The sequence below is a fragment of the Echeneis naucrates genome, chromosome 21, assembly GCF_900963305.1.
Source record: "Echeneis naucrates chromosome 21, fEcheNa1.1, whole genome shotgun sequence".
NCBI lineage: Eukaryota > Metazoa > Chordata > Actinopteri > Carangiformes > Echeneidae > Echeneis > Echeneis naucrates.
In genome coordinates, this window is record NC_042531.1 from 10,968,796 (window position 1) to 10,994,562 (window position 25,767).

General features: G+C 39.7%; 1 protein-coding gene across 1 annotated transcript; it reads right to left on the reverse strand.

The window, feature by feature from the left end:
- Window positions 1-1,324: 1,324 nt before the first annotated feature.
- Window positions 1,325-25,191, reverse strand: scn1laa (sodium channel, voltage-gated, type I-like, alpha). The gene is made up of 27 exons (XM_029530051.1): window positions 25,047-25,191; window positions 21,027-21,343; window positions 20,485-20,603; window positions 20,056-20,145; window positions 19,817-19,945; window positions 19,177-19,268; window positions 18,241-18,447; window positions 18,004-18,067; window positions 17,703-17,844; window positions 16,354-16,560; window positions 14,337-14,606; window positions 13,403-13,741; window positions 12,581-12,713; window positions 12,216-12,454; window positions 11,953-12,126; window positions 11,482-11,838; window positions 10,824-11,303; window positions 8,435-8,564; window positions 8,171-8,325; window positions 7,792-7,965; window positions 7,468-7,590; window positions 6,103-6,375; window positions 5,934-5,990; window positions 5,198-5,333; window positions 4,921-5,027; window positions 4,546-4,816; window positions 1,325-4,446 (listed from the first exon to the last, which is right to left on the reverse strand). The coding sequence occupies exons 2-27, from the start codon at window positions 21,288-21,290 to the stop codon at window positions 3,263-3,265; spliced, it is 5,916 nt and encodes a 1,971-aa protein (XP_029385911.1). The 5' UTR covers window positions 21,291-21,343; window positions 25,047-25,191; the 3' UTR covers window positions 1,325-3,262.
- Window positions 25,192-25,767: the final 576 nt, after the last annotated feature.

Consider the following 25,767-nt stretch of genomic DNA (forward strand, 5'->3'; position numbering starts at 1 on the left):
TTGTTGCAATACCATTTGATAGGGAAGGCACGTGTTTTCTCTGCTGCTGGGAGTTACTGAGGGAGTGGTTCATTTGAAACAGCGTGTGTATGTGTGTGTGCATACAATGCAGTGGTTAAGATACAAAGTGAGTGTGAGTTTGTGTGTTGTGTGCATGCGCATGTCTGTCAGCCTTTGCCTCTGTCTATTAGCACGTTGAGTGGCGGGGGGGACTTACCACAAGCTAATTTAATGGGATTTTCTTCTCATCTATCTACAGCAAACACAATTACAGAGCTGTTATCGGTAGCATTCTCAAATTTCTCTCTGAATTGTTCTTCATCATGTTGCACCATGCATGCCGGTGGCGAGATCCTCAGCCAAGTGGACATCCTTTCAGATACAGTATAAAATCCCTTTGTATAACTGGCCAGCTCGCGAGACTCCTGGGTGTGGACGTCACACTGACTACCAACCTTCCACCCTAATGCAGTCTAACAAAAGAGCTTGATGTCCTGTTGCTGAGCAACCACTGAGGAGAATCTGCAGAATCACTCTTGATTTGGTCATTAAAATAAGCAGGCTGTATCTGCACCTGTTGCCATCAGTCGGGCTGTATGCTGGAATCAGACATGGGCTACATGTCATATTACATCAGCTGACGAATGATGAGCAAATTGTCCCTTTGTTTCTATCATAATATACACAGTTCTGGGAACACAGGCTTTGTCAGGAAAACAACATGTGAGCCATAACTTACTGCAAGTGGGTGTGGCACAAATTCATGATCGCATCATGTTTTTTAGGCTGAATGGCAGAAAAAAAATCTGCTTCTTGCTAGCAGCCTTCCGCTTACTGCTCTTAAAAGTCACCAGCCGCAATAGTAAAAGACAATGTTGAAATTTAATGAATATTTGCTGTTAAAAATTGATAAAACGTTCCACCCACTGATTCCAGCAGAAGCCATAAAGCACACTCAGAGACCAGATTCCACATGCAAACTAGAACGAAAAGATGACTATCTATCTATTCATGTAACCTTGAGACATGCATATTAGAGAGATAGATATAACATCAATCCTCCTGGACCCTATGGCCAATGCTCTTCTCATTGTTCAATGTTAATTTTATATATATAAAAACAAAATACTAAGCCCAGGATGTTTGCACTGCTTTCTATGCAATAGGGACAAGTTCAGAATAAAAAAAATAAGTCTCACTCACAAAAAAAAAAAGAGAAATAAACATATACCTTAAAACAGGACCTTACATACATCTTAAATACAAAGGCAGTTTATTAAGGATTATAAAGTAAATGAGTATTTTAGACATAGTTGAGGTACAGGTAATTTTTATTCTTTTGGCTTTTCATTGAAACGAGTTATAGCAATTTCTTGCATGCAGATTATTTATACACTACAAGCATTCTGCATATGAATGATGGGAGACGTTAAATTCTTTGGAATGAAAACGTTCTTTCATTATGTATAAGTATAGTAAAGTATTTGAAAGTTTTATTATCATGCAAAATATACTTAGATGATTGGAATTATGCCTTTATAACATTGACCAACAGATGTAGTTGTGACATAGTTTTGTGTGGATGTGACAGAAACGACTGAAAAAAGTAAACAGAAGCGGGAAACAGCCATGACCACATAAGATGGGTAATGCCATATCCTTGAGACAATCATTCAAAATATTCTGAGCTATCTTTTGTCCAATTTAGATATTTATCATGATAAATGTTCAGTGGTAAACTGTGTAAAAGCAGTTTACCAAGCACACAGAAACATAAAAGATAAGTTAACCTTTTTTTCCAGTCACAATTTCCAAATACAAAATGCACTGAAAGTTTGAATGAAACAGCTTACATGGCATACAGTAGCACTAATCATACACAGGGCTTTGTCTTACCATCCATATAGCAGGTTTTTTTAGGCAATTGCATTTTTAACCTCACAGCTCCTGCTGGAGGAACTTCCCTGTCGGCCTGAAAGTAGCAGAACATTGAGCATATATTTACTAATAAATGGTCATTGTGTTCCATCAAGTCCGTATTTCATAATCATTGGAGAGAACATACTGGAGTTCATCACTGAAAACAAGAAGAAGGAAAGAACACGTGGAGGACCCCCTATACTTTGGAGAGGACAGACATGTGAAGTGACACTGCAGTCCTAAAAAGCAAGACATTATCAAAACAGATCAACTCCTAGAGCAAAGTGTCAGAGGTTTGTGGTCAAGTGAGGTAACTTAAAGCAGGGCAGTTAAAATGTGCAAACAACATCTGCTTTTCTTCATCGACTAGCTGTGAAAAACAAACCTTCAGTCAATGATTCTCTTCTTGGCCTGCCTCATGATAAAAATGTGTACGTAATTAGCAGTCTTGTAAATTATAGCTACATACATGGCGTATAGCAGGCTGAGATGAAATATGTGTTTTGTTTAGATGATTTAACAAAATGTAAATGTGCAAAGTATTTCTGCCGAATCTTACCTCTCTGACACTGATACTGAAACATACTTGATGACTCGGTAGGATTTGTTTGGACTTCAGACTAAGGTCATCTTTACGTAATTTGTAAGAAACAGCCATGTTATAACTGCAATAGTTTGTATCATGATGCATGATGGACAGGGAGAGACTCTGATGAAAATAGTACACTCTAGCATGCATAATCACAAACAAACATTCATGCAGGTCTACATTTTTTTGTTAACTGCAGCAACTCAGACACTGTGTCTTGGATTTGTCAAGTATTCTAAGGGCTATCAGTTAGCGAAACTAACCTCAAAGCATTGCTGCTTATCGCAAAGACTAACCCTGAAGGAACAAACCTTTTTGAAGAGTAAAAAAAAAAAAAGTGTATAAAAAGTCAGTTAACCAAACTACAAATTCTTAAAGTAATAACATTAAAATTGTTTTTATCTGGTTGAAAAACAAATCAGTAAATTAATACAATGACTGATATAACAATGATTCAAGACACTGGATAGCAGAACTAGCTGCAATAGAAGTTAAACGTTTAACTAATGTGTCTTTCAGAACACCTGGAGAAATGTTGGCCATCCTCACAAAGAGTCAAAAGTCATCCTTTCCCCTGAAAATCCGCCAAAAAAAGTCCAACTACAGCTTAACTGAGCAACCTTTCCACTTAGGCACCAACCTTTAGACTCAAGTAAGCACGGTAGGTTTGGCATAGATATCCGTTCTAAAGAAGGAAGTCCAGTCGATTTGTCACTTTTAAAAGCTGTAAACGCTTTGTCATTGTCAAGATTTTTATATATCTTGCTCTCTGACATCTTTGCCTACAACCTCCTTTTCACTTTTGTCTTTTTCATATTTGTGTTTTCCATTTGCTGTCACACTGTTAGATGACGGTTGAGAGGCAGTTGAAGATGCAAGTTCATTCTCATCGGCACTAGTTTTTTTGAGGTTGTCTATGATGACAACGTCTTCAATAACTGCTTCGTCCTTTTGAATCCTATCTTTGGACGTGTCGGCAGGCCTACTGGCAGCGTGATTCTTCGCGTGCTGTCTGTATGCTCTCTGGATGACGATGGCTGATGTGTCCTCCTGTTTGCGGCGGAGGGTGGTTGTGATGGGTTCATAGGACACTTTGGAAGGATTGGAAGCCATGAAGCGTTCCTCCATCTGCCCCCTTAGGATATCCATCTCCCCTCCTTCACCCAGAACACGTTTGGTGAATGCAAACAGAATGTCCAGGCAGTGAATACGTTCACCACTCACCATGGGTAAATCCATGGAAATCAGTTCAAGCTTGTTAGGCTTGGCTATGCGTAGCGGTGGATCCAAAGCATCTGCAAATTCTGAAAGCTTATTATACTCCATGAACTGTGTTGCATGAGGATCAAATTTTTCCCAGACCTCATAAAACATTTCAAAGTCGTCCTCACTCAGTGGGTCGGCACTCTCCTCAGTGGCCACACTGAAGTTCTCCAGGATGACTGCAATGTACATATTCACCACAATCAGGAAACAGATGATGATGTAGCTCACAAAGAAGGCAATTCCCACGGGAGGGTTCCCACAGTCTCCTTTAACGGAATTGCCAGGATGCTCGGTGGTCGAATTACAGTCATCAGGTTTGTTGAGAATCGGAGCTAGTAGGGTGTCCCACCCAGCTGAGGTGGTGATCTGGAACAGGCAGATCATGCTGTTGCCAAATGTCTCAAAATTGAAAAGATCATCTATACCTGATTCCCTCTTGACATAAGCAAATTTTGACATGCCAAAGATGGCATAGATAAACATCACCAGGAAGAGCAGGAGGCCAATGTTGAACAAGGCGGGCAGGGACATCATCAAGGCAAACAATAGTGTACGGATTCCTTTGGCACTTTTAATAAGGCGGAGGACACGGCCAATCCGAGCCAATCGGATGACTCTGAACAAGGTCGGCGAAACGAAATACCGTTCTATTATGTCTGAGAGAAACATACCTATGGAAAGAAAGCAAGTTACACACATGTATATAATAATGTACTGAAAAAGCTGAGAAAATGAATACGGATATCTGATAAAAGTAATTGAAAACATACCAGCGATAGACAGAATGACTATGATGAAATCGAATACATTCCAGCCATTCGTGAAATAATATTGGCGAAGCGAGATCACCTTCAACAAACACTCCCCAGTGAAGATGCAGATGAATACTACATTAATCCAATAGAGGATTTTGTCCTTTTCCTTTGACTGGTCAGCAGTTTCCACCATCATGGCTACCATATTTAGCCATATCAGAACCATTATTACAATATCAAAAGCTTGTTTGGTGGTGAAGTCAAAGATGTAAGCTTGAATCTTGTTCTGAAAGACAGACAAGGCAGAGAACAGAAAATCACTTTAGGGTCTATGAAATGACTGAAAATGTGTGACGCAGATTAGATGCAGCAGTGAATAACATTACATACTGACGGTCTGGGAATAGGTTTTTGTGGTTTCTTTGACCCCAGCTTTTTCATGGCATTGTAGTATTTTTTCTGTTCTTCGGTCATAAAGATGTCTTGACCTCCAAATTAAAGGGGGAATGTAAGGCACGTTAAATCACCTTTATCACAGCAAGATGATCGGGGTAATGAGGTGATATTGCAGCAAGAGAAACTGAAATTGAGGCTTTAAAAATTAGTTTTCCCATCAGAACAGCAAGTAAAAGATACAATTATCAGAGAGAAGATTTTATACTTATCTTTTTCTTTTGCTGATTGAAGTTGTCTATGATGACACCAATAAAGAGATTCAGTGTGAAGAAGGCTCCAAATATGATGAAAACAACAAAATACAGGTACATCTTAAGGTTGATCTCGTACTCAGGTTGCTCGTCTGGCTATAACAATGACAGAAAGTGGAGATAACAGTGTATTTATAGGAAAGTCAGATGAAGTCATGTTGTCGCTAACATTTAATAACTTTTATCTATCTCGTGCTCTGCATCCAGCTATGCAAGTCTTAATTTGTCCATGCAACCTTAAAAGACAATAGACTTCTTCATAGACTTTAAATAGATTTAAACATTTTAGGCTTACCATCACCCTTAAACATAAATGTAATTTGTATTTTGTCTTTGCTTGCATTTGTTTGGTATCCCAAATTACAGCCATACATATTGAAATGAGGTTTGATTAAATGAAAATTTGAACTTTACACATGCACATAATAATAACAATAAGCAAACTTTTCAAAGTATTTGAAAATCATCATCACATCTACAATCAAAAAGTCAGCACTTTCCAGCATCTTTAATATTACAGGGTCATTAATAATATTACATTATATAAGTTAAAGTTACACGTTTCCGTTTTACGCAATATTAAGAAAAACAATAACTTAAGGTATTGCAGTAATAATAGTTAGTATCTACAACTGAGATTGCAAAATGTAAAAAATAAAATAAAAATGAATAAGCTATATGTGAAAAATTGATTACCTTGGCTTGAGAGTCCACAGCAGCATACATAATATCCATCCAGCCCTTGAATGTCGCCTATAAATAAATGGACAATGTCACCAAAACTTAATCCCTTGTTTTAGCTTCCTGATCTTTCCATCAACGCCAAATTTTCAAATACATAGAAAATATAGTTGCTATAGCTTACCACTTGCAGAAGGGCAAGATAACCCAGTCCAACATTATCAAAGTTGATTTTGACATTCTTCCAGCGAGCATCCTTTTGATGGGCTTCACATTCTGTCTTGTTCTTCACCTCTGATGGAAGAAAACGCTGACCTGTGGTGCTGTTTACACAATGGAAGTACTTCCCGGCAAATAAGTTGACTCCCATGATGCTGAAGATGAGCCAGAATATGAGACATACCAACAGCACATTGAAGATGGAAGGAATTGCTCCCAGCAGTGCATTGACGACCACCTGTGCACCAACACACAAATACAAAAAATTTGTACATCAGGCAAAGGAGATGGTACACAAATTGTGCACAAGACTATTGTGATGTGATGACTATTGTGACTACTGTGATGGACAGAGTAGGAAAACACAAGAGTGAATGTTTCATTGCCAAAATAAACATCAGCATGAGCTCTTCACAGCTAGGCCTAAGACCAAAGCTCTAATGGGGGACAGGTAAAGGTGAGAAAAGAATTAGGAGAGGTTGCATGAGATCTATCAAATAAAGAATACAACATCTAGATGTGGTTTAAATGGGTTAAATCAAAATTTTAGAATAACATTGAAAAAAAAAAGCACATTGGATAGGCAGAAGTAAGACAAAAAATGTGCTTGCTGTAAACGGAAACATGAATAAAACATGAAGAGATTATGGTAAAGAAACAAAATAAACAAAATAATTCCCAAAACAAGTGAAAGTATAATGTAAGAATATAGCAGTATTGATGCAAATGAGAAGCTCTTCATGCAAATAAGGGAACTGGCTGGCTACTATGTGAGGAAAGACCGTCATCATAACCATTGCTGTAAATCTAGACCACCATAATATGAAAGCAACTAATCAATATGTTAGATTGATTTCAGCAGCTGACAACCCTCTCCTTTCAGTTACATAAGTCATCAGCCTGTTTAGACCATGCCAGCATCGCACAGCAAAATTTTACACTGGCTTGAAAAGTGACAGAAATTCAGTGTACAGTGCTTTTCTCGCCACGCTGTGGAATTTTTGAGGACTTAAAAAATGATAAAGAAACTCAAATTGAAAAGGCTAACATAATTTTCGTGGACTGCATTGCAAAAAAGGGAGCTATTTTTGTGCAATTAAAAGTAAAGCAAATGGAAAGCTATGAAGGAAAACACTCAAGAAAAATATCAGCTGGATAGAGGATTAGAGAAGGAGAGAGATGCTTCATTTTCATGCAACAAGTCTTTGAGGTATCTGCTGCTCTTCAGCAGACTGAGACTGCAGATTTACTGTGCATTACCAGGGCAGTGAGCTGGCGGCAGACAGTGAGCCTTGACTCAGAGTGGGTGGAGAAATCCAATGACCCTTACCCTCATGCCCTCAAATCGTGACAAGGCTCTCAGGGGCCTCAAAGCTCGTAGGGTTCTCAGAGACTTGATGGCACCGAGTTCAGAATATCCCATGGCGTTTGCTGCCATGCTGACAAGTGAGACCTGGAACACATCGATGCCAGGTGACACATCACTCTCAGTTTAAAGAAAGCACTGTCAGATACTGGAACATAGATTGAATTGCCTAAAAAAACAAAACAAAAAAACAAAACAAAACAAAAAAAAAAAAACACCTGATAAATCAGAATTGTGTAAAATTGGGAGTAGATGTGCTTCTATTTGAGCGAAGGTGTTTCAACCTACATCAACAATGATGAAATCGAGCCAGCACCAGGCATTCGTGAAGTACTTGGCAAATCCGTACGCCACCCACTTCAGTAACATCTCCAGAATGAAGATGTAGGTGAAAATTTTGTCTGCAAACTCCAACACCGTTTTAATGGTCTTTCTCTTCTCTATGTTGACGTCTTCAAACGCCTGAATGTGGACAGAATTAGTTATTTAACTGTGACTGGATCAACTAAAATTGTTCACAAAAGTACAAAATTTTGACAGCAGATACTCAGACAGTAATTAAAAGCGAGACTGCACTTCCTTAACATGAAATGAAACACAGCAGAGATGCCAGATACATAAATGTAAAAACTTGGCAGCAGCCATGTTACTTCTTCCAGAGACATACCAAGGCTCCACTGCTAAGCAGGATCATGAAGATGATGAAGCTCTCAAACCAGTTGTGCTCCACAATTCTGTAGCAGGTCTTTCTGAGCGTCCACCACATTTTCCACCAGCCCACCTCCACATTCACCTGACAGCACAGGAACTTTTGCACACAGACTGAGCAGCATCAAAGAGGAAATGGGGATTTAGTATGCAGCATCTTAATTAAACAGAGGTTGTAATAGTTGGCTGCCGACGTGGTGGCAGTAGATGTAGCAGTACTAACCATCCGGAAAGCAGGCATCGGGATCCATAGATTCCTCTAGTTCAATGTCTATAGACTCTCCCTCCCCAGGCGGCAAGCCATCCACAGTGCTGCCCTCAGAGGAGCTGTCCTGCCCATCATCATCTACAATCTGCTGAGAGTAAGCGAGTACAACTACTCTCAGACAAGCAGCTACAGCAAATGAGAGGTACTAACATGCTGAGAATCCATCTTTCCACACTTATCATGCACTCCATGTCCCTCCATAATGAAGTCATTTCTCAAAAATCGTCAAAACGTATGAAGACACTTGCACAAGACATTTGAAACTGGTGTGTTTAAACTGTGATTGAAGCTGTGGCTGTTGGTAAGAAGGACAAGATTCATTGACATGCATTGAGTTCAAGATTGAAGCGAATGTGTCATGGCTAAAATGAGGAACATGCGTGAATCTGGATATGCTATCACGAGATTTAAGAAAGTTGATTTAACATCAACATAAAAAAACATGCATGTTTTCTTTCTGTGGAACGAACATTAGGGCAACCTCATTAGCTTGACAGCTGAGGAGCAGCCAAGTGCTCTTAAAAACAGAAGGCAATAAAGAGTTTACATTGTACTCATCTAAACCACTATTTGGGAGGAGAAACCTGACTCTGAAAAACATGATATGAAAAATTTTACATGTTCAAGATAATCCAATTGTTATTTAGATAGATAGATATATACATGTATTATCTATTCAAATACTACATCTCTTTTTTCCCTGTATGTCAGAGACACTCAAAATAGCCAAAGAACTTTTATACAGCCTTTCCAATTCAATATATCTAAAGAAAACACTTTGATTTAAAACCACAGTGTTGTACTGCAGTCTCTCCTTTAGCCTGCTGTTGTATGGCTTTCCACAGGGTGTGTCTCCTAATAGCTCATAGATGAGAGCAGTTTGAATGCCTTCCTGGAGAATGCAGGAGCACTGGGCTATCCTGGGACCAGCTAATGCAGTGCAGGGAACAATGTAGACATGTTACTATGATATACTGTGAGCACTAAAGTCAAAGTGTTTGTGTTTCCACCCCATCCATTCTGTCTCAGTCAGATGTGCTTTGTATTCAATTTCAGCAAAGATTAGGGATAAATCGTGGAAATTGAATATTTTGTGAAATGTTCTTTTGAATAGATGAAAATCATTAAAAACTACAAATTTGTTGATATCCTCCGACTATACATGCTATTTTTAAATTGTCTGTATGTTGGGAAATGCATCATTGCAGCAGAATACATATCACACAGCTACGGTTCAGCAGATTTTAACCACAAATCTGACTAAATTAAGAGAAAAAAAAACATTATACATCAAAAACAACATTTCCATTGATGTGTTGAAAATGTCCATGAAGATTATTGCATGGTTTATGTATATGAGGCAGGCAATCTTTGATATGAGTGTATCGTACTGTTTTGTAAAGTGTTCTTACAAGTCTCCTAAATCTTTGCAGCAAGCAAGCCGTTACAATGATATTGTTAACAGATCTTCAAGAAAACACTCCCTGTAGGATAAATGAGTTTAGAGGTGAAACAGAACAAATTCATTAACAAGTAAGATACTGACAATGAAATTAAAATAATATTTAAATCAATACTTTTGGCTGAAGTGTTACAGTGTCGTCTGTCCCATCATCTGGAATTTACCTGAGTAAGTGACTGACCACGTGACTGATCGTGTTTTCCACATTTGAAAGCCAAATGCCAAACAATGAATTGGAGTTTCTAGTATGAACAGGCTCTATTACCGTGAGGGTTGTTTGCAGGCTAGGTAGCCTAAGTATAAACCTACTACATGTCTGGGCTGTTATTCAATGCCAACCGGGGGGGCCTGAGGCGATTCCTCTTGTTAGGAGCAATTTACGTTCAGGTTTCTTAGCTGACGGGAGGGAGGTGGACGAGCACCTCCAATAAACTTAGCCTCGCCTCCATCGTGGTAAATAAACTATAAGATGTAATTAGCATGTTAATAAGAAATTCCAGAAACTGAAAATGAGAGATACACTTTTCTCCAAAACAACACAAACCCTTTAAGAGGACACAGGCCCTTTAAGAGGAAAATTCAGCTAACCAGCACTTAGACTTATATGGCACATAATGCAACCAGGTACTTCCTGTCTAAGTGGCTTTTCCTAAATTGGTCGTATATGGGATCATTACATCCCAGTGAAGGCATATATACCTTGTTGTCATCGTGACGTCACCAATATGATTCTCAATCTTTCTTTCCCCAACAAAAAATGTGTTTGAGCCACCATCAAACATCCCCCATCAGAAACATTATGTGCTTGTGATACGGTGAATTAGGCTTGGATTAAAGGCAGCATTATCTGCAACACCACCAATTTCACAGGAGCATCCTTACCGCATGGCATCCTGCTAGGTCTGATGAGGCGCTGCTGAAGTCCTCTGTGTTGAGGTTTTCAAAGTCAGACTCTCCCACAGCAATAGGAACGGTGACAGTCAGGCTGGGATTGTTGATGAAAGACATTATAGAATCATCACTCTTGCTGCTGACTATATACTTGTCTCCATTTTTGTCAACTCCAATGACATCCCCATTGGTATTCCTCGAAAAGTCTTTGATGGTATGGTTGGGGACACCGTTTGGCCCCAAAGGTTTGTGAAGCTCATCCAAAATTTTGTCGTCACTCTTGCCTTTCTTCTTATCTCCGAGACACACACTGTTGCAGCTGCTTCGGAGCAGGGACTTGAGGAAGGCAATGCCTCTGTGAATCCGTGCAATAGCGATTTGTAAGTTGTTCGTGTCACTTTCATCCTCTGTTGCTGCCAGGTTGTCGGCACTGAATGAACTCAGCAGGAGGGCTAGGAACAGGTTCAGCACCTGGTGGGTGATGACATTACTTAGTGTCAAGACCGTTTTATCTTTTAGCTCATACATTTTATGTTGAAGACAAAACATGTAGCAATAAAACTACATCATGGGTGGTAACTTTTAACATGAATTAGAAAAATGTAGACCAGTGTGCAGAGTTGGATGACAATAAGAGATGGAAATGTACCACAAGGTTTCCAATAACCATGACCATCATGTAGACAATGATGCACATGGCTGTTCCAGCCACCTCCATGCAGTCCCACATGGTTTCGATCCACTCTCCACAAAGCACTCGGAATACAATGAGGAATGAATGGAAGAAGTCATTCATGTGCCATCTGGGTAAAGTGCAGTCTGCAGAGATTTTACACACACAGTCCTTGTAGCTTTTTCCAAACAGCTGCATGCCCACCACAGCGAAGATGAAGACAATGATGGCCAAAACTAGCGTCAAGTTGCCCAAAGCCCCTACTGAATTGCCAATTATTTTGATCAGGGTGTTAAGAGTGGGCCATGACTTAGCCAACTTGAATACCCTTAGCTGTAAAAAGAGAAAAAAACAACAACAAAAAATTCACTTCAAATGTTTCTGCCCTAAAAATGCCCCTCGACATTTTGGCAATGACACGTACTATACATACTCATAGAGACTTACCAGTCTGAACGATCTCAGAACAGACATGCCGACCACATTTTCCAAACAAAGCTCCATCAAGCTTAAACTAACAATGATTCCATCAAAAATATTCCACCCTTCTTGAAAGTAATAGTATGGATCCAAAGCGACGATTTTGAGGACCATTTCAGCAGTGAAGATGGCAGTGAATACCTTTTAATAAAAACAAAAACAGACCATTAATAAACACAGCACATACTTTGGAAAACCATTCAGTGTGCTATACTCTACAATCCATTCACCTGATTGCCCACAGTAAGCATCCTGGAGAAACCTTTGGTCATTGGATAATGCTCCATGGCCATAAACAATGTGTTGAGCACAATACAGATGGTGATGGTTAAGTCCACGAATGGGTCCATCACAATTAGTTTCACCATCTTCTTGATCTTTAGCCATGCTGGACAACATTCCCAGATGAGGAAGGTGTGGGAAAAGTTGTACCAGCAAGGAGGACACTTCTGCCTCGATTCTTCCAGCTCTGATGGTAGAAAAACAAAAATCAATATGTTTATGTACATGTAATAATTATTTCTTTTTCTATTCATGTTTAAGATAGAGATCCATGTAAAGATAGCATGTGGATAGCCATTCGAGGAATACCTACCTTCCATTGTGCTGGTTATGACACTTGCTATGCTTTGCGCTCTCTGTCTGACCTCTGGGCCATCAAGGAAGTCCATGAGTTCATGGTTTGTGCCTCCACCAGCCTGTTTGTACTCGGTGTCTGTGGTGTCAGCCTTGAAATAGAGGTGGTTGTTTCAGACACAGCTTAGAAATTAACACATAATTTTACCATGGATATACAGAAGGTAAAAACAATAAGCACCACATTAGCACCATAGTGTAAAGGTGCAAAAATGAAAAGTAACTGAACTTGAGCAAGCATTTTTTTCTATAACAGGTTGACTCCATTAATATATGAGGTAAGTGTAACTTAGTGAAACAATACCTTGGTCAGATAGTCAACTGTTAGCTTATCATAGAGGATCATTATCAGGATCATTCCCTCTCCCAAATTACTGATGTTGGCGCTTATCTGAATTCACCTCTTCAAAATAGCTCCTCCTCACAATTGCATAAGCACACAACAATAATGCAGCCATGACAACGAGCAAATTATTTTCAACAGCATAGCCTACTGGAACGAAAAGAAGCTAAATAGCTGCTTGAAATAGAGAAATCAATGTGAACCCCTCTCCACTGTTTGGAAATAGTCTGTTTTAATCGAGTATCAAATATCACTGATGTGAATTGTAGTTAATGGACTAAAATATTCAGAATGGGAGTGAGGCAGGAATAAGGCAAACAGAAAAGGAAGAATCAGAAACAGAACCAAAGCTTCAATAGCACAGTCGGGAACTAGGACCATCACATCTCCCCAACCCCTTCTTACATTGTCTCCGGTGGAGGCCATGTCTACTGTCACTTTAGGCAGAAGGAGCCCCACCGGTGATGATGGGATTGAGTTCCCACCCACAAGAGATACAACCCCATTGCAGTCAACAGCGCTATGCTTGATCCCATTGGGTGGAAGCAGGAAATGTGACAAGAAGCTGCACTGGCTCATACTGCTGCTGCGTCGGTCAAACCTCAGAGGATGAAATAAAGAGCCTCTTCGACTTAAGTTGCCCTCAAAAATACTGCTTTCATCATCAGCAAACTCATTCTCTGAGCCCACATCTTGCGCCTGGCTTCGGAAACTGAAAACACTGGTCCTGCTGTTCCGTCTGGTTGAGAACAGGGGTCCTCGAAAACTCAGAAATGACTGGGAAAGAAAGATACTCTTCAGTGGATTCATGATACATGCTGATTGTATGGCAGAAATGTCGATGACAATTGACTCTGCAAATACAAAAAAAGTGATTTCTGCGTTGAAGTGAAGAAAAAATTGCAAGATGATGATGATGGTGAAAATTGTGAAACTGCAAAATTAAAAATATATGTTGGCGATGACTGAAAATGGTAAAGATGATGATCATGATCATGATCTTAATGATGATAGTAGCGTGTAGTAGTGAAGTATTGCTGGAAGGAAAATTGTAAAATTAAATATGCATCCTGATGATGATTAATAATGACAAGAATATAAGAAGTTGATGAGCGCAAAGAAGACCAGGAAGATGATATTAGAATGAGGACGCTGAAGATGATGATGATGATGACAATACAATACCAATGATGATTGTGATTATTTTGATGATGAGATGAAAAGAAAAGAATGCAGTGAGAGCAGTCAAAGAAACAATGCATTAAGCTTAACTGCATAATATACAAGCAGTCCTATGAGCAACTTAAGAAAGGTGAGAAAAATCAGCAAAGGCACATCATGAATAATGGATCATCTGCTGTAAGAAACAAACCTGATGTGCAGTTGAGCACTTCATGTCATAGTTGAGCAGGTTTGCTTCCCCAGAGAAGCGACAGCGAGCTTTCCTTATACTGTCTTGTGACACTGATTTAGGAATAGTCTCATCAGCACGTTTACCCTCCTCTTCCCGTCGTTTTTTTCGCCTGTTACGTCTCTCTTTCGCACTTTTCGAGCTGACCTTGGAGGTGTCAGAGGAGCTCTCAGCAGCCCTGGCTTTGTCGCTGACCTCCCCACTTTCAGAAGCAGCTCCAGTTGCTACTGCCTGGAAGAAGAAAGAGAAGACATTTTAGGCAAATTGATGAAACTGTGATTATTTCCTTCTTTCTTACACTGTGTTATTGTAGTTACATTTGTCAAAGAAAGGTTGTCTTTTCTTCGTCTGTCAAATTAGATGAAAAGATCATCAGTCATCCAATATCTGGTGCAATAGGACAAGACTAGTAAATTTACTTGAGTACTGTACTTAAGTGCAGTTTTTGAGTATGTGTACTTTACTCGAGTATTATTTTTGGTGGATACTTTTACTTTAGCTTCACTACATTTGATGGAAATATTGTACTTTTGCACTACTTTTCTATTAATGCTCTCGTACTCCCTAGTTTTGCACTCGTCTAACATTGATCATTTATTGTTTTAATTGTAATTTTTTTGTAACACACACACCTCTGTGCGTGTTCCAGGTAAGAAAATGGCCATGATGTATAATCCTCATCCTACCTGGGATTATTTCTCCATAACGATCGGCTCATTCTACATGATACATAGTGGCCATATTATTACCTGGAACACACACACCTCTTACATTCAGAGTGGCACACATTAGCTTGTAGCCAGAATCTAGCTGTCTTCTGTGGACATCACTTACAACACGGTCCAACTCCTTATCGGTGGAGTACATCTCAATTTGCGGTCAATATCTTTGTAGGGAAATAATATTTCTGTCAAAGATAACGTTTTGTGTTGGGCTTTAAAACAAGCTAGGCTGATGGACGTTAGCATTAGAGCATGTTAGCTCAGTTAGCTTACGTTACAAGTTAACTGCGCTGTTTCTTACCTTGCTCTACGTTTCTCTTCCCGTCACCACTTTTTTTAAAATATTTGTTTAGAGAATTTCTTAACCATTTATTTTGTTATTCTCTTTTCTCTTCCTTTCTGGACACCTGACCTATGCTGACCGGACATTTTCCTACCAAACTACAGACAACAGAAAACAGCCTGGCATAGCAACAGTAACCAATGGGGGCGGGGCTTAGCAAAGGCTCGGTGGCCAAACCATTTGTTTGGGGCAGTTGAAAACAAACAAACACAAAAAAGGTAATGTAACTCAAATGTTACATATCTTTGCCACAAATCTTTTGAGAAAACAAACTTTTTTGAGAAATCCCCCCACCCCCTCACCCTCGGCCACTGAATTTGACAGATAAAATGAATTCATGAAGCACTGCAACAGGACCATGAAATATTTAATTAAATTGTGAAATAATTATATACATTTTTACATTTAATTAACCATTGTACTAAATTCTGTCCCTTTTTCCTCCATAAAAAGTCATCTCAGTGGGTGATTTGTTCTATTTTTTCCTGGTCCATATCCTGATCTGGTCTCGGCCTCTTTTCTAGTCTAGTCTGGTCTGTTGCAGTCACTGGAGGGCTGCCGTCACCGGTCTGGAGACCTCTGGACTGGACTGGATCCTTCCATAGACCGGTTCTTTTAGGGCCTCTTTCACTGAAGGTATTTTTATTACAGTTACATGTCTTCATTACAGTGTATTGTGTAATGATAATAAAGCTATTTTCCTTTCCCGTATTTCCTGAGGTATTTTTTTAAATACTTTTATTTCAGTCATTTTTAAGCAAATACTTTTGTACTTTTACTTCAGAAATATTTTGACGAAGCTACTTGTATTGGAGTAATATTTGACAAGAAGTATCTGTACTCTGTACAGTGAGGTTGTTCACTCTGTCCACCTCTGGAAATAATGACTTATATGTGAGGGGTTTCTGTGTACCTGAGCATCCTCCTGCTGCCTTTTAAGCTGCTCCATCATGGCCTGGAACTCCTCCTCCTTCTCCTTGGCCTCCTTTATGGTGGCCTGGCTCTGCTCTTCATAGGCCATTGCTACTACAGCCAAGATCAGGTTGACCAGGTAGAAGGAACCGAGGAATATCACAAGTACAAAAAACACCATGTAGGGCTTGCCAGCTGCCCGCAACGTCTGTGAGGAACACAAACAATGTTGTGGTCTGGGAAATAATGCAGACTAGTACAAGCCTATACATGCTGATGAGTACGTCTTATTTAAACATTTCTTTTCTTTTTTTCTTCACCTTTAAGTAGATTACCTGGTCGACTGTCAACTTTTATGAATCCTATTTGCTGTAAATGAGGTGACAATATGATTTGTATTGCAACCTTTACTATGATGGTAGCTGTAGCTAAAGTTTGCTGCTGCCCCACCAATATAACAGTTAGATACACATCTGCTAAATAATAGCTCACTCACATTCTCAAGAGTAACAAAGCTAGACGAAATCTGATAACATTAAATGAATCAATACAAAGTATAACCACTGTGATGTCTGTCGGGGGCCCGATGTGTCCTATGAGTCTGCTGTACAGATTCACGATGATAGGATGCTTCTTCAAGCTACTGTCTTATTTACCCAGTATATACTGACTGTAAATTTTATGTAAATACTGATATCATTAAATCAGGATGGAGATCATGACCAAGAGATAAAGGCAGAGACGAGAGCTAGTCAATAGTCTCAAACAGACAATGTTACCCCATGACACAGTGCTGAAAAGATTTGTTTGTTTAATTGTTGATGTTATAAAGTTAAGCAGTGGCCTATTCACTGGAGCTCTATCTGGCTTTTTATGGCCTTTCACTTCTTGTTTGCCTGAATCATAATGGGACATATCTTTGTTCCTTTTCAGACACGATGCACCTGCACTTCGTTCAGAGGTCTGGTTGAACAGGATGTTCAAATTATTCCTCTTAGTGCTAATATTGTAATGTGAGAAAGCTTTGTCTTTGAAGGAAACCTTTCCTCACTCAGACCGGCTCGGCTTGTTTGGGCATTCTGAGAGGTAGACCGTACAGATACAGCACCCTGAACCGCGAGGTCAAACACTTAATGAGCCTGCCGCCGAACACATTTGTTAAACGTACACCGCAAAAACAAAAAGACAATGAAGATTTATAATGCCATTTAGAGGGATATTATACATAGACCATATTTTTTATTTTTAGGCAGATGACACCCTCTTCATTCTTTTTCATATCTTGTTCATCACTGTTTAATCCATATTTTTGTGGTTTAATCAAAAAAAGGGTTAGGGTTCACTGCCTACCTGCTTGTAAAGGTTCTCCCAGTAATCCTGTGTCATCAGTCTGAACAGAGAAAGGAAGGCCCAACCAAATGAGTCAAAGCTGGTGTAATCATAGTCGGGGTTCCTTCCCACTCTCATGCAGGTGAATCCGTCAGGACACTGCCTGCAACAAACAGAAACTCTGTGAAGCTCTGAAGGGATTGCACCTTTTTGCCTATTCACCCTGTACAGTAATGTGTCGAGCCAAAACAGCTGCACCATTTGAGTATTATATGAATTCTAAATAGTTCTCAGATGTCTAACAGTTGAGGAATGAACTTACCCAGCCTCACTGGCATTTCCGCAGAGCAATGGATCTCGCTGGTCTTTTAGGATATAATAATTACCTGATGGGAAGAGAAGGAAGGAATTTTGTTATTTGGTAACCCTCAAGAACGTCGCCACCACAAATCACAGAACCTCCTGTTCATTCCTTATTCATGTGGTATCTGAATTTTTATTTTTTATTTTTGCTAAGGGGACCAGCTCAAAGCAGAACAAAAGAATACTAAATACTCACTTTTATTGAGTATGTACTCTGTCCAGTTGGTGATAAGCGCTGCCTCTGCTGCCTCTAGAGGCCACCGAACACATTTTTGCTTCAAATGGCCCATGAACAGCTGTAACCCTATGAGGGCAAAGACGCTTAAGCAGAAGACTGTGAGGATCATCACATCAGAGAGCTTCTTCACTGACTGGAACAACGCACCAACAATGGTCTTCAGGCCTGCCAGAAATAGAACATAAATCAGACATATAGTCGGAATGTGCAACAGTACAACAATTTCAATGAGCTACATTTTAAACTAACATATGGCTTCTTTCATCTTTTTTTTTCCTCTTCTACGTAACAAACATGATCCCGATTCACAATAATGGCTTATTCAAAATGGTCGTTCATCAAAATCCAGTGCAACAATCAGACAGAGGAAAGCACAACAGGAAATTAGGATCATACTTATCCATGGCGGTGTACATGCAGCACTAAATGGGAAACACTGGATTATGTGACATTATGCCTTCATTAAATGGCCGTCAAGAATAGTCTGCTTAGAAATATCAGCACAGAAACAAAAAGAGAAGGTGGTTCAAAAGACATAAGCAAATGGCACAGACCTCACAGAGTAACGATGCAAACTATTACTTCCCTGTAATCCTGAGGAAGGATTTTTTTTTTTTAATCTTAGGATTCCTGATTTCAGTGGCTGCACTGTTACATGAAAGTTCAAGAAACTGATTCATCAGAGACACATATTTCAGATAGTTCTCACCCAGGATTAGCTAAATTAATTCAGATTGCTCAAACAACTCTGTGACGTATCTGTGACAAGGAGGTGGATAGACGGGGGGTCTCTGGTTATGACACTTGTTTGAGAAGAGGTAATTGAGGGAAGATTGGAAGCTGAAGAACAGCATGCAAGAGGCTAACTTACAAGCACTTCCTCCTACTGCTTACCTGGGATTACTGAAATAGCTTTGAAAGCTCGCAGCACTCTGAATGTGCGGAGAGCTGAAAGATTGCCTAGGTTTACAAACTCTGTTACGTACCTGCAGGGAAACTTATGATTACAATGGCTTATTGACTGAGGCATACATATACAACATAATATGTACTGATTGGAAGCAAAAAAACCCAAATGTGGTTGGATAAACAGGATTACATTTTAGTAGATACACATGGCTCTATGGTGTGGATAGTGTGAACTAGGCATGCACAGTGGTGAAAGTCAATGATTATGAACACAGACAAGGTAGCAGCTTGTTACCTTGTGCTTTTTGAAAAATGTTTGCTAAAAATAAATTGCTCTGCAGTTTTGCAATATCATTTAGACTAGAAACCAGTGGGAAAAATTCAGATACTGAGAAATCTTCAAATGCATTATTAGTTTGGGATTTGTTGGCTAGAGTTCTATGAAGTTTGCAAATGCTGATGTATAAATTTATCAGATGCAAGTAATAATGTTGCTTTTGCTAAGAAGGGTGACACCAGTGGAAAGTAAAAACTGCTGGTTACCAGCTTGTGCGCCTTCAGTGCAAAGTTAAGTGGGACTCCTTTGAAAAATGGCATTATTTTCAATTGACTTAAAAGTACTTACGCCATAACAATGACACAGAAATCGAGCCAGTTCCATGGATCTCTGAGAAATGTGAACTTTCCTATACAGAAGCCTCGAGCTAAAATTTTAACAAGGGACTCAAAGGTATAGATTGCAGTGAATGTGTACCTGTTGGAAAAAATAATTCAAACGTTTAGTCTGTGCAGATTCTACATGATGAGCTATTTTTGTGATGTAGTATTCATCCACAATTTCATATCCAATTTAAACAAACTTACTCTACATTCTTTGTCCACTCAGGAGGTCGAGTCAGTGTCATAAATACACAGTTGGTGAGGATGGTGCACATGATTACCACACTGAACAATTTGCAGGAAACAGTCAAGGAAATATTTCATTTATATCTGGAATTATTACCTTTTTGTATCAGTTCCCAGACAGTGATAATTTAAACAATACCCTTTTTGTTTATGTTGACAAACAGTGATCAGATATACATAAAAAACAGCAAACGTAAACACAAAGATTATTGAAGGAATGATGTGTAAGTTCTAAAACTGACACATGACCAACATTGGCATAAGCAGTTTAGGGGCAAGACTTTTCAGTGCACAGCTGTTAATGCTATATGTGCTGTTAGGCAATATCAAAACTAACAAATAGCTCCCATAAAGCTCATCAGATTTTTAGTTTCATTAAAAGGATATGAGTGTACCAAAATCTTAATTGATATTCTTCTCAGAAGGTTGAAGGGGCTCAGGAGGTACAAGGCAGGAGCGGCGTTGAAGCGGAAGATCACCTTTCCTTTGTTTAATACTATGAAAGTCTGAGAGACAAACAGATAAAATGGGGGAAAAAAGACATACAATGATACTTAAATCTTTCTCCTTCACCTTGTCTTCCTGTCATCTAGCATTCAAAGATGCTGGCCAAATAGCAACACTGCAATTATAAAAGCTGTGTGCAGTGTTAGATGAGTGAATATCAGTACATCGCTCCTCCCACGTCCCTACAGAAGTGTTAAACCTTAAATAAGGCCTGTTTATTAAGACAGCTAAGAGGACTTCAAATCAGTTCTAACTCCTATCTGAACAGGAGTTCAACACTTAGTTGCTGTGATGGCAGCTGTGCAAACATAGTTTTTTTTTTTTTTTTTTTTTTTTTTTTTTATCACATTGAGAAGATGGCATGAAATTTAAACCCAGATCTATCTGTGCTCAAGATCCAATCCTTAGAGTTAAGGACCTACTTTCTGATTGCTGTAGAAGGGATCCAGGTCCTCCAGCGGTGTCGACACCAAGCCAGTAGGAATGTCTCCATACAGGAGAGGGAGGGATTTGCCTGCTTCCAGGTCCCTGCTGGGCCTGCCCTTATTCTCATCACTGCGTTTTTTCTTCTCTCCCTTGGGTTTCTTTGCCTTCTCCTCAGCAATCCTTCCCTCAATGGCTTTGAGGGACTCACGACTAAAAGGGTGGAAGCTGTCTGGTCCTGGTGGTACAAGCAGCTGTGCCATCTTTTCATCCTGCACCTTCAGAGTGAGCAGCTAGCCTCCAACATGAGAAAGGCCTGAGGATCACATTGGAGGTCAACAGCTGTTTATTCCAACTTGAAATATTATTGAATTGAAAAGAATGGAAACACAACAAAGTACAAGATCTGGTTTAGATGGTAGACAGGGAGGTGGGCGTGGTTCAGCTCTTTGGTCAGAGATCATTATCTCAGGAAATGGCAGGCTATAATGAGCCGAGAGATGGCTGTCATACACATAAATTCCTGCCTGCTCTGGTAAAATTAGATCTAATTATCTGGTCTTCTGTAGGTAAAATTAAGATTTGACATGACAATGATCAATTCCAGGTAAGATTCTCGCTCTTCTCCTTCATCCCTCAAAATGAAAAGAGCCCAGTTTTCCCCCTGAGCCTGAGACAGAGCGGTGGGGGCAAAGATCCATCCTCCTAATAGATCTGACTGGTATGATGTGTTAGCCAGACCTTTGCTGTATTAAATATGAATGCACTACAGACTGCACAGCATCTCCCTGGCTGCCCTGCCGCTGAGAGCTTTTGCCTGACGAGACTGTAATAGTGTAATAGAATACTTCCACATGTTGTACTGTGATGCAATAAATCAATCACCAACTCACTGATCAATCAGCTTCCCTCAGCACTAAGTGTGTGTTTGTGATGTAATTGTGACAACAAATGTCTAACCATCATGGGGAGTGGGCTCTGATAATTTATTCATATAAATCCATACGATTTATGAAGTCTGCTAGAAGATTATAGAAATCTGCAGAGACAGCTGAGCTGAATTACGCAAAACATGAAAAATTGCTGGTAGCTGCTGATTTTCTTTGGGATTGTGTAAAATACTGCCATATCCATGAACATACTTCTCCAGTCAAATGAAACAATGCTGGCTTTGTGCGCACCAATGGCACCAACCTCACTAGACTGAAAGGGACCAATGACTGAACTGGTGAGTTAGTCAAATGCAGTGCATGAGCCTTTGCAAATACAAAGCATTGGTTACAAATATTTGCACTCGTCTGTTTTAGTCATCCAGTCAAACGCAACTCATCCTCACAATAGTTTGTCCATTAAGCATGATCGTGAAGGAGAAGACAATTCGGACTCCATCAAAATCTGAACTTCTACATTTAAACTTAGACTAAAAAAAGGGACAAATATTTGTTGGACTCAGACACAAAGTGCTTGCAGAGATCTGCAAGCATCAACCCTTTGAGCAGGAGCCGAGATGCTGGCCTGTCTTTAGTACATACTTCAGATTTAATGTATATAGATCCGGTGCCAACTATTACATCAGGGAGAGCAATGGGTGCTTTAGCAACATATTTACCACAATAGATGTGAATCGTATTGAGGTTAACATCATCTGAAGGATGTCACTGTAGTTTTCCGATGACTTTAAATTGCAGGGTAGATTAGACAGATTTTTACTGAGTTTAAGTCAGTGATTAAAAATTCTCCCCTCTTCATGTGTGATGTTGTGGGGTTATAGTAAGGGGACACACATGCTGTGACCTTTGTGAGTGGAACACATACAGTAAACAGTAGTTTTTCATGTGAGCGTCAGTTTTCAGCAACACAATATGGTCTTGGTTGAAAGAAAAACCTTTTTAAATGTCTAAAAACTTTCGAGGACCATAAATTAAATAAGCCTCGATCCGATTTCATTCAGCAAGGTCAACTTGCAGTGACTAACCTCTAAAAAGGCAGGCATCCTTCTGTCAATCCATTCCAAACTCACACACAGCTTGAGATATGAACGGCCACATTGAAGCTTCAAAGAGCCCCACTTCAATTTATCTGCAACCTGTCAGCATCATGACCTCACGCTGACTAACCTAAAATGGATACATTAGTCTCCACCAACTCTGGCTGGAATAGAATGTCAACACATTAATTTGGCATTTGCCACTCACAATACATTTCACTGTGTGCCGCTGGTGAGCAGTAAGAGATGAGTGATCTTGGCCTCTGGTCACCCGAGTCACCTGTAACTACATTAAACACCCAGACAGTGTCAAGGGGAAGCTCATCTTGAATATATCATCACTAATATGGACTGCTAAAAAGTTTAATAACTTAATTTAGCTGACCTGAAATGGTTTCTTGGCACCGGCTGGTTGTGAGAGAGGCTTCAACAGAATACAAATTCAAGCAATTTAACCCAAAGTTGATGATGACGAGTTATGATATGAATTGGTATAAATTTTGATAGATGATTCATACATTTTTTTCATTGTGGGAAAAAAACCTAATATAATGCTAAAATCCTCTGGTTCCTACCTCTCAAATGTAAATATTATCTGGTTCTTTCTGTCAACTAGACCATAAAATACATTTGTGCTGGAAATTCCTCACCATCTTCTGACTTTTTACAGAGCAAAGAACAATGAAATTCACTTGTTAGTTGTTTTAGTGAAAGAGAATTTTTTTCTGAAATTTTGAATGCATGATACAATGTGTTACCTTTTTTGTCACAATTCTATCAATTGAAATGAAATTGATTATGTTGAGTTCATTACAAACTGGTTGTAAAAAGATCCTTTTCGATTGCAATCCCCCAAATAGTCTAAAGCTCAGTACGACCCAATCTGAGGATCCAGCCTGGCTGAACTAGTCAAACTGAGTTGGTGTCTTATAAAGCTCCTGTCATCACATACTGTAAGCAAACATCTTCTTTAGGGCCAGTAAGGATAGGATCGGCAATTAGTTGCAATGACCACATGCAGTTTTCATTGTTCTGTACATGGGGGTTGTGACTATTGCTTTGAAATAGACTTGAAATTAACTTCCCTTTTGAGGTTGCTTTCTCTAAGATGTACAATAACAGCTATTGTGCAGTGCACTATAGCTCATATTTGGTCAAGCCACGACTGTCTACACACTGTCCACTGTCCACACTGACTAGCCCAGCAGGCCTAAAAACAATAACTATATATACATATATATGTGTGTGTGTGTGTGTGTGTGTGTGTGTGTGTGTGCATGTGTATACATACACATAAAAATAGAACGATTTAAGTTCAGTAGCTGGTTAATTCTATTAATCAGAGGGTTTGAAACAACAGATCCTTTGAACTTTAACATATGTACCGATCACACCTCTGTGTTGGTGGGCTCCTCTGGGACCAACACTCTCACAGCTCTTAAGTGCTCAAAACTAATGCGTGGTGCTCCCTCTTACAGCCTACAGGATGAGGATTAGTTCTTCCTCATTCAGGGCGTTGGCAAAGTTGCTGATGATACAGTCATTTTTTTATGTACAATCTGCCTGGCAGCACTGTATGTGCATGTGCGTGAGTGTGTGTGTCCACAGTCTGGACAGAAAGCAAACAGAGCAGGATGAGCCCTAATTGACAGCAATCTAATAATGTTGTTGACAATCATGCAAGCAGGAAGTCATCAAAGATGGAGTGTGGGCTAATAATTGCTGCCATACCCATTAACTCCTCTAATATATTGTAGCCCATGATTTGCACTTTAGTTGTTGAACCAATGAACAGCAGGAGACAAATCACCTCTTTCCTTACACATTTTCCAACATTGTTACAATCATAAATCATGACATTTGGCAGTGTAGCATCTGTTATATGAAGGCAACATTAAATAAAGTGTGAAACCACTCAGGCATATAGATAGATAGATAAATAGATAGATGGATAGATAGATAGATAAATAGATAGGTAGATGGATAGATAGATAAATAGAAGCTTTACTTTAGCACATTCTCTTCCACTCACCATCAGTTTTCCGTCATCGACAGGTGAACAATACTGGAGGGGAAAAAAATCTTGTTGTTTAAAGTCAGTGCAGATACAAGTCTCTGAAATAAACCTGTCCGTCCCTTTAGGATGTTTGAGGGTCGTCCAGGCGCAGAACTGGTAATTTCCCCCACTCCAACACGGAAAACCTGAGAAGGAGAGAGAGACAGAGAGACAGAGACACACACACAGAGAGAGAGAGAGAGAGAGAGAGAGAGAGAGAGAGAGAGAGAGAGAGAGAGAGAGAGAGAGAGAGAGAGAGAGAGGAAGGGAGTGAGCGCTCCTGCCGCCCGACGCGCAGACTGAGCAGACTGAGCTGCTGCGCTTCCTGTTGATGGCTGTGAGAGCCCTGATGCGGTGCACATTATCAGGAATAATTGTCGGGATGTTTTGCAATATGGCATGTATTACAAACTAAAAGCTTAAGCCACACCAGCAAATTGAGTTCTGAGAGGTGTTTGAGTATGTGTGTGGATCGGGTGAGCGAGGACACAAAGTTTTCACCAGTCAGTGAGAAGAGAGTGGAGAAGCACATGAGAAACTCGGAGGCACGGCTGTCTGTCTGACTGCCTTCGTGTTTTTCAGATTAATACGAACGTGTGTAAAGTTGGTGACTTACCTGAGAGCGTTTCTCTGTGAATCTGATGCCCCCTGGTGGATGCAGGTGCCTCCACATTAGCTTCGACTTAAAATGAGGAAG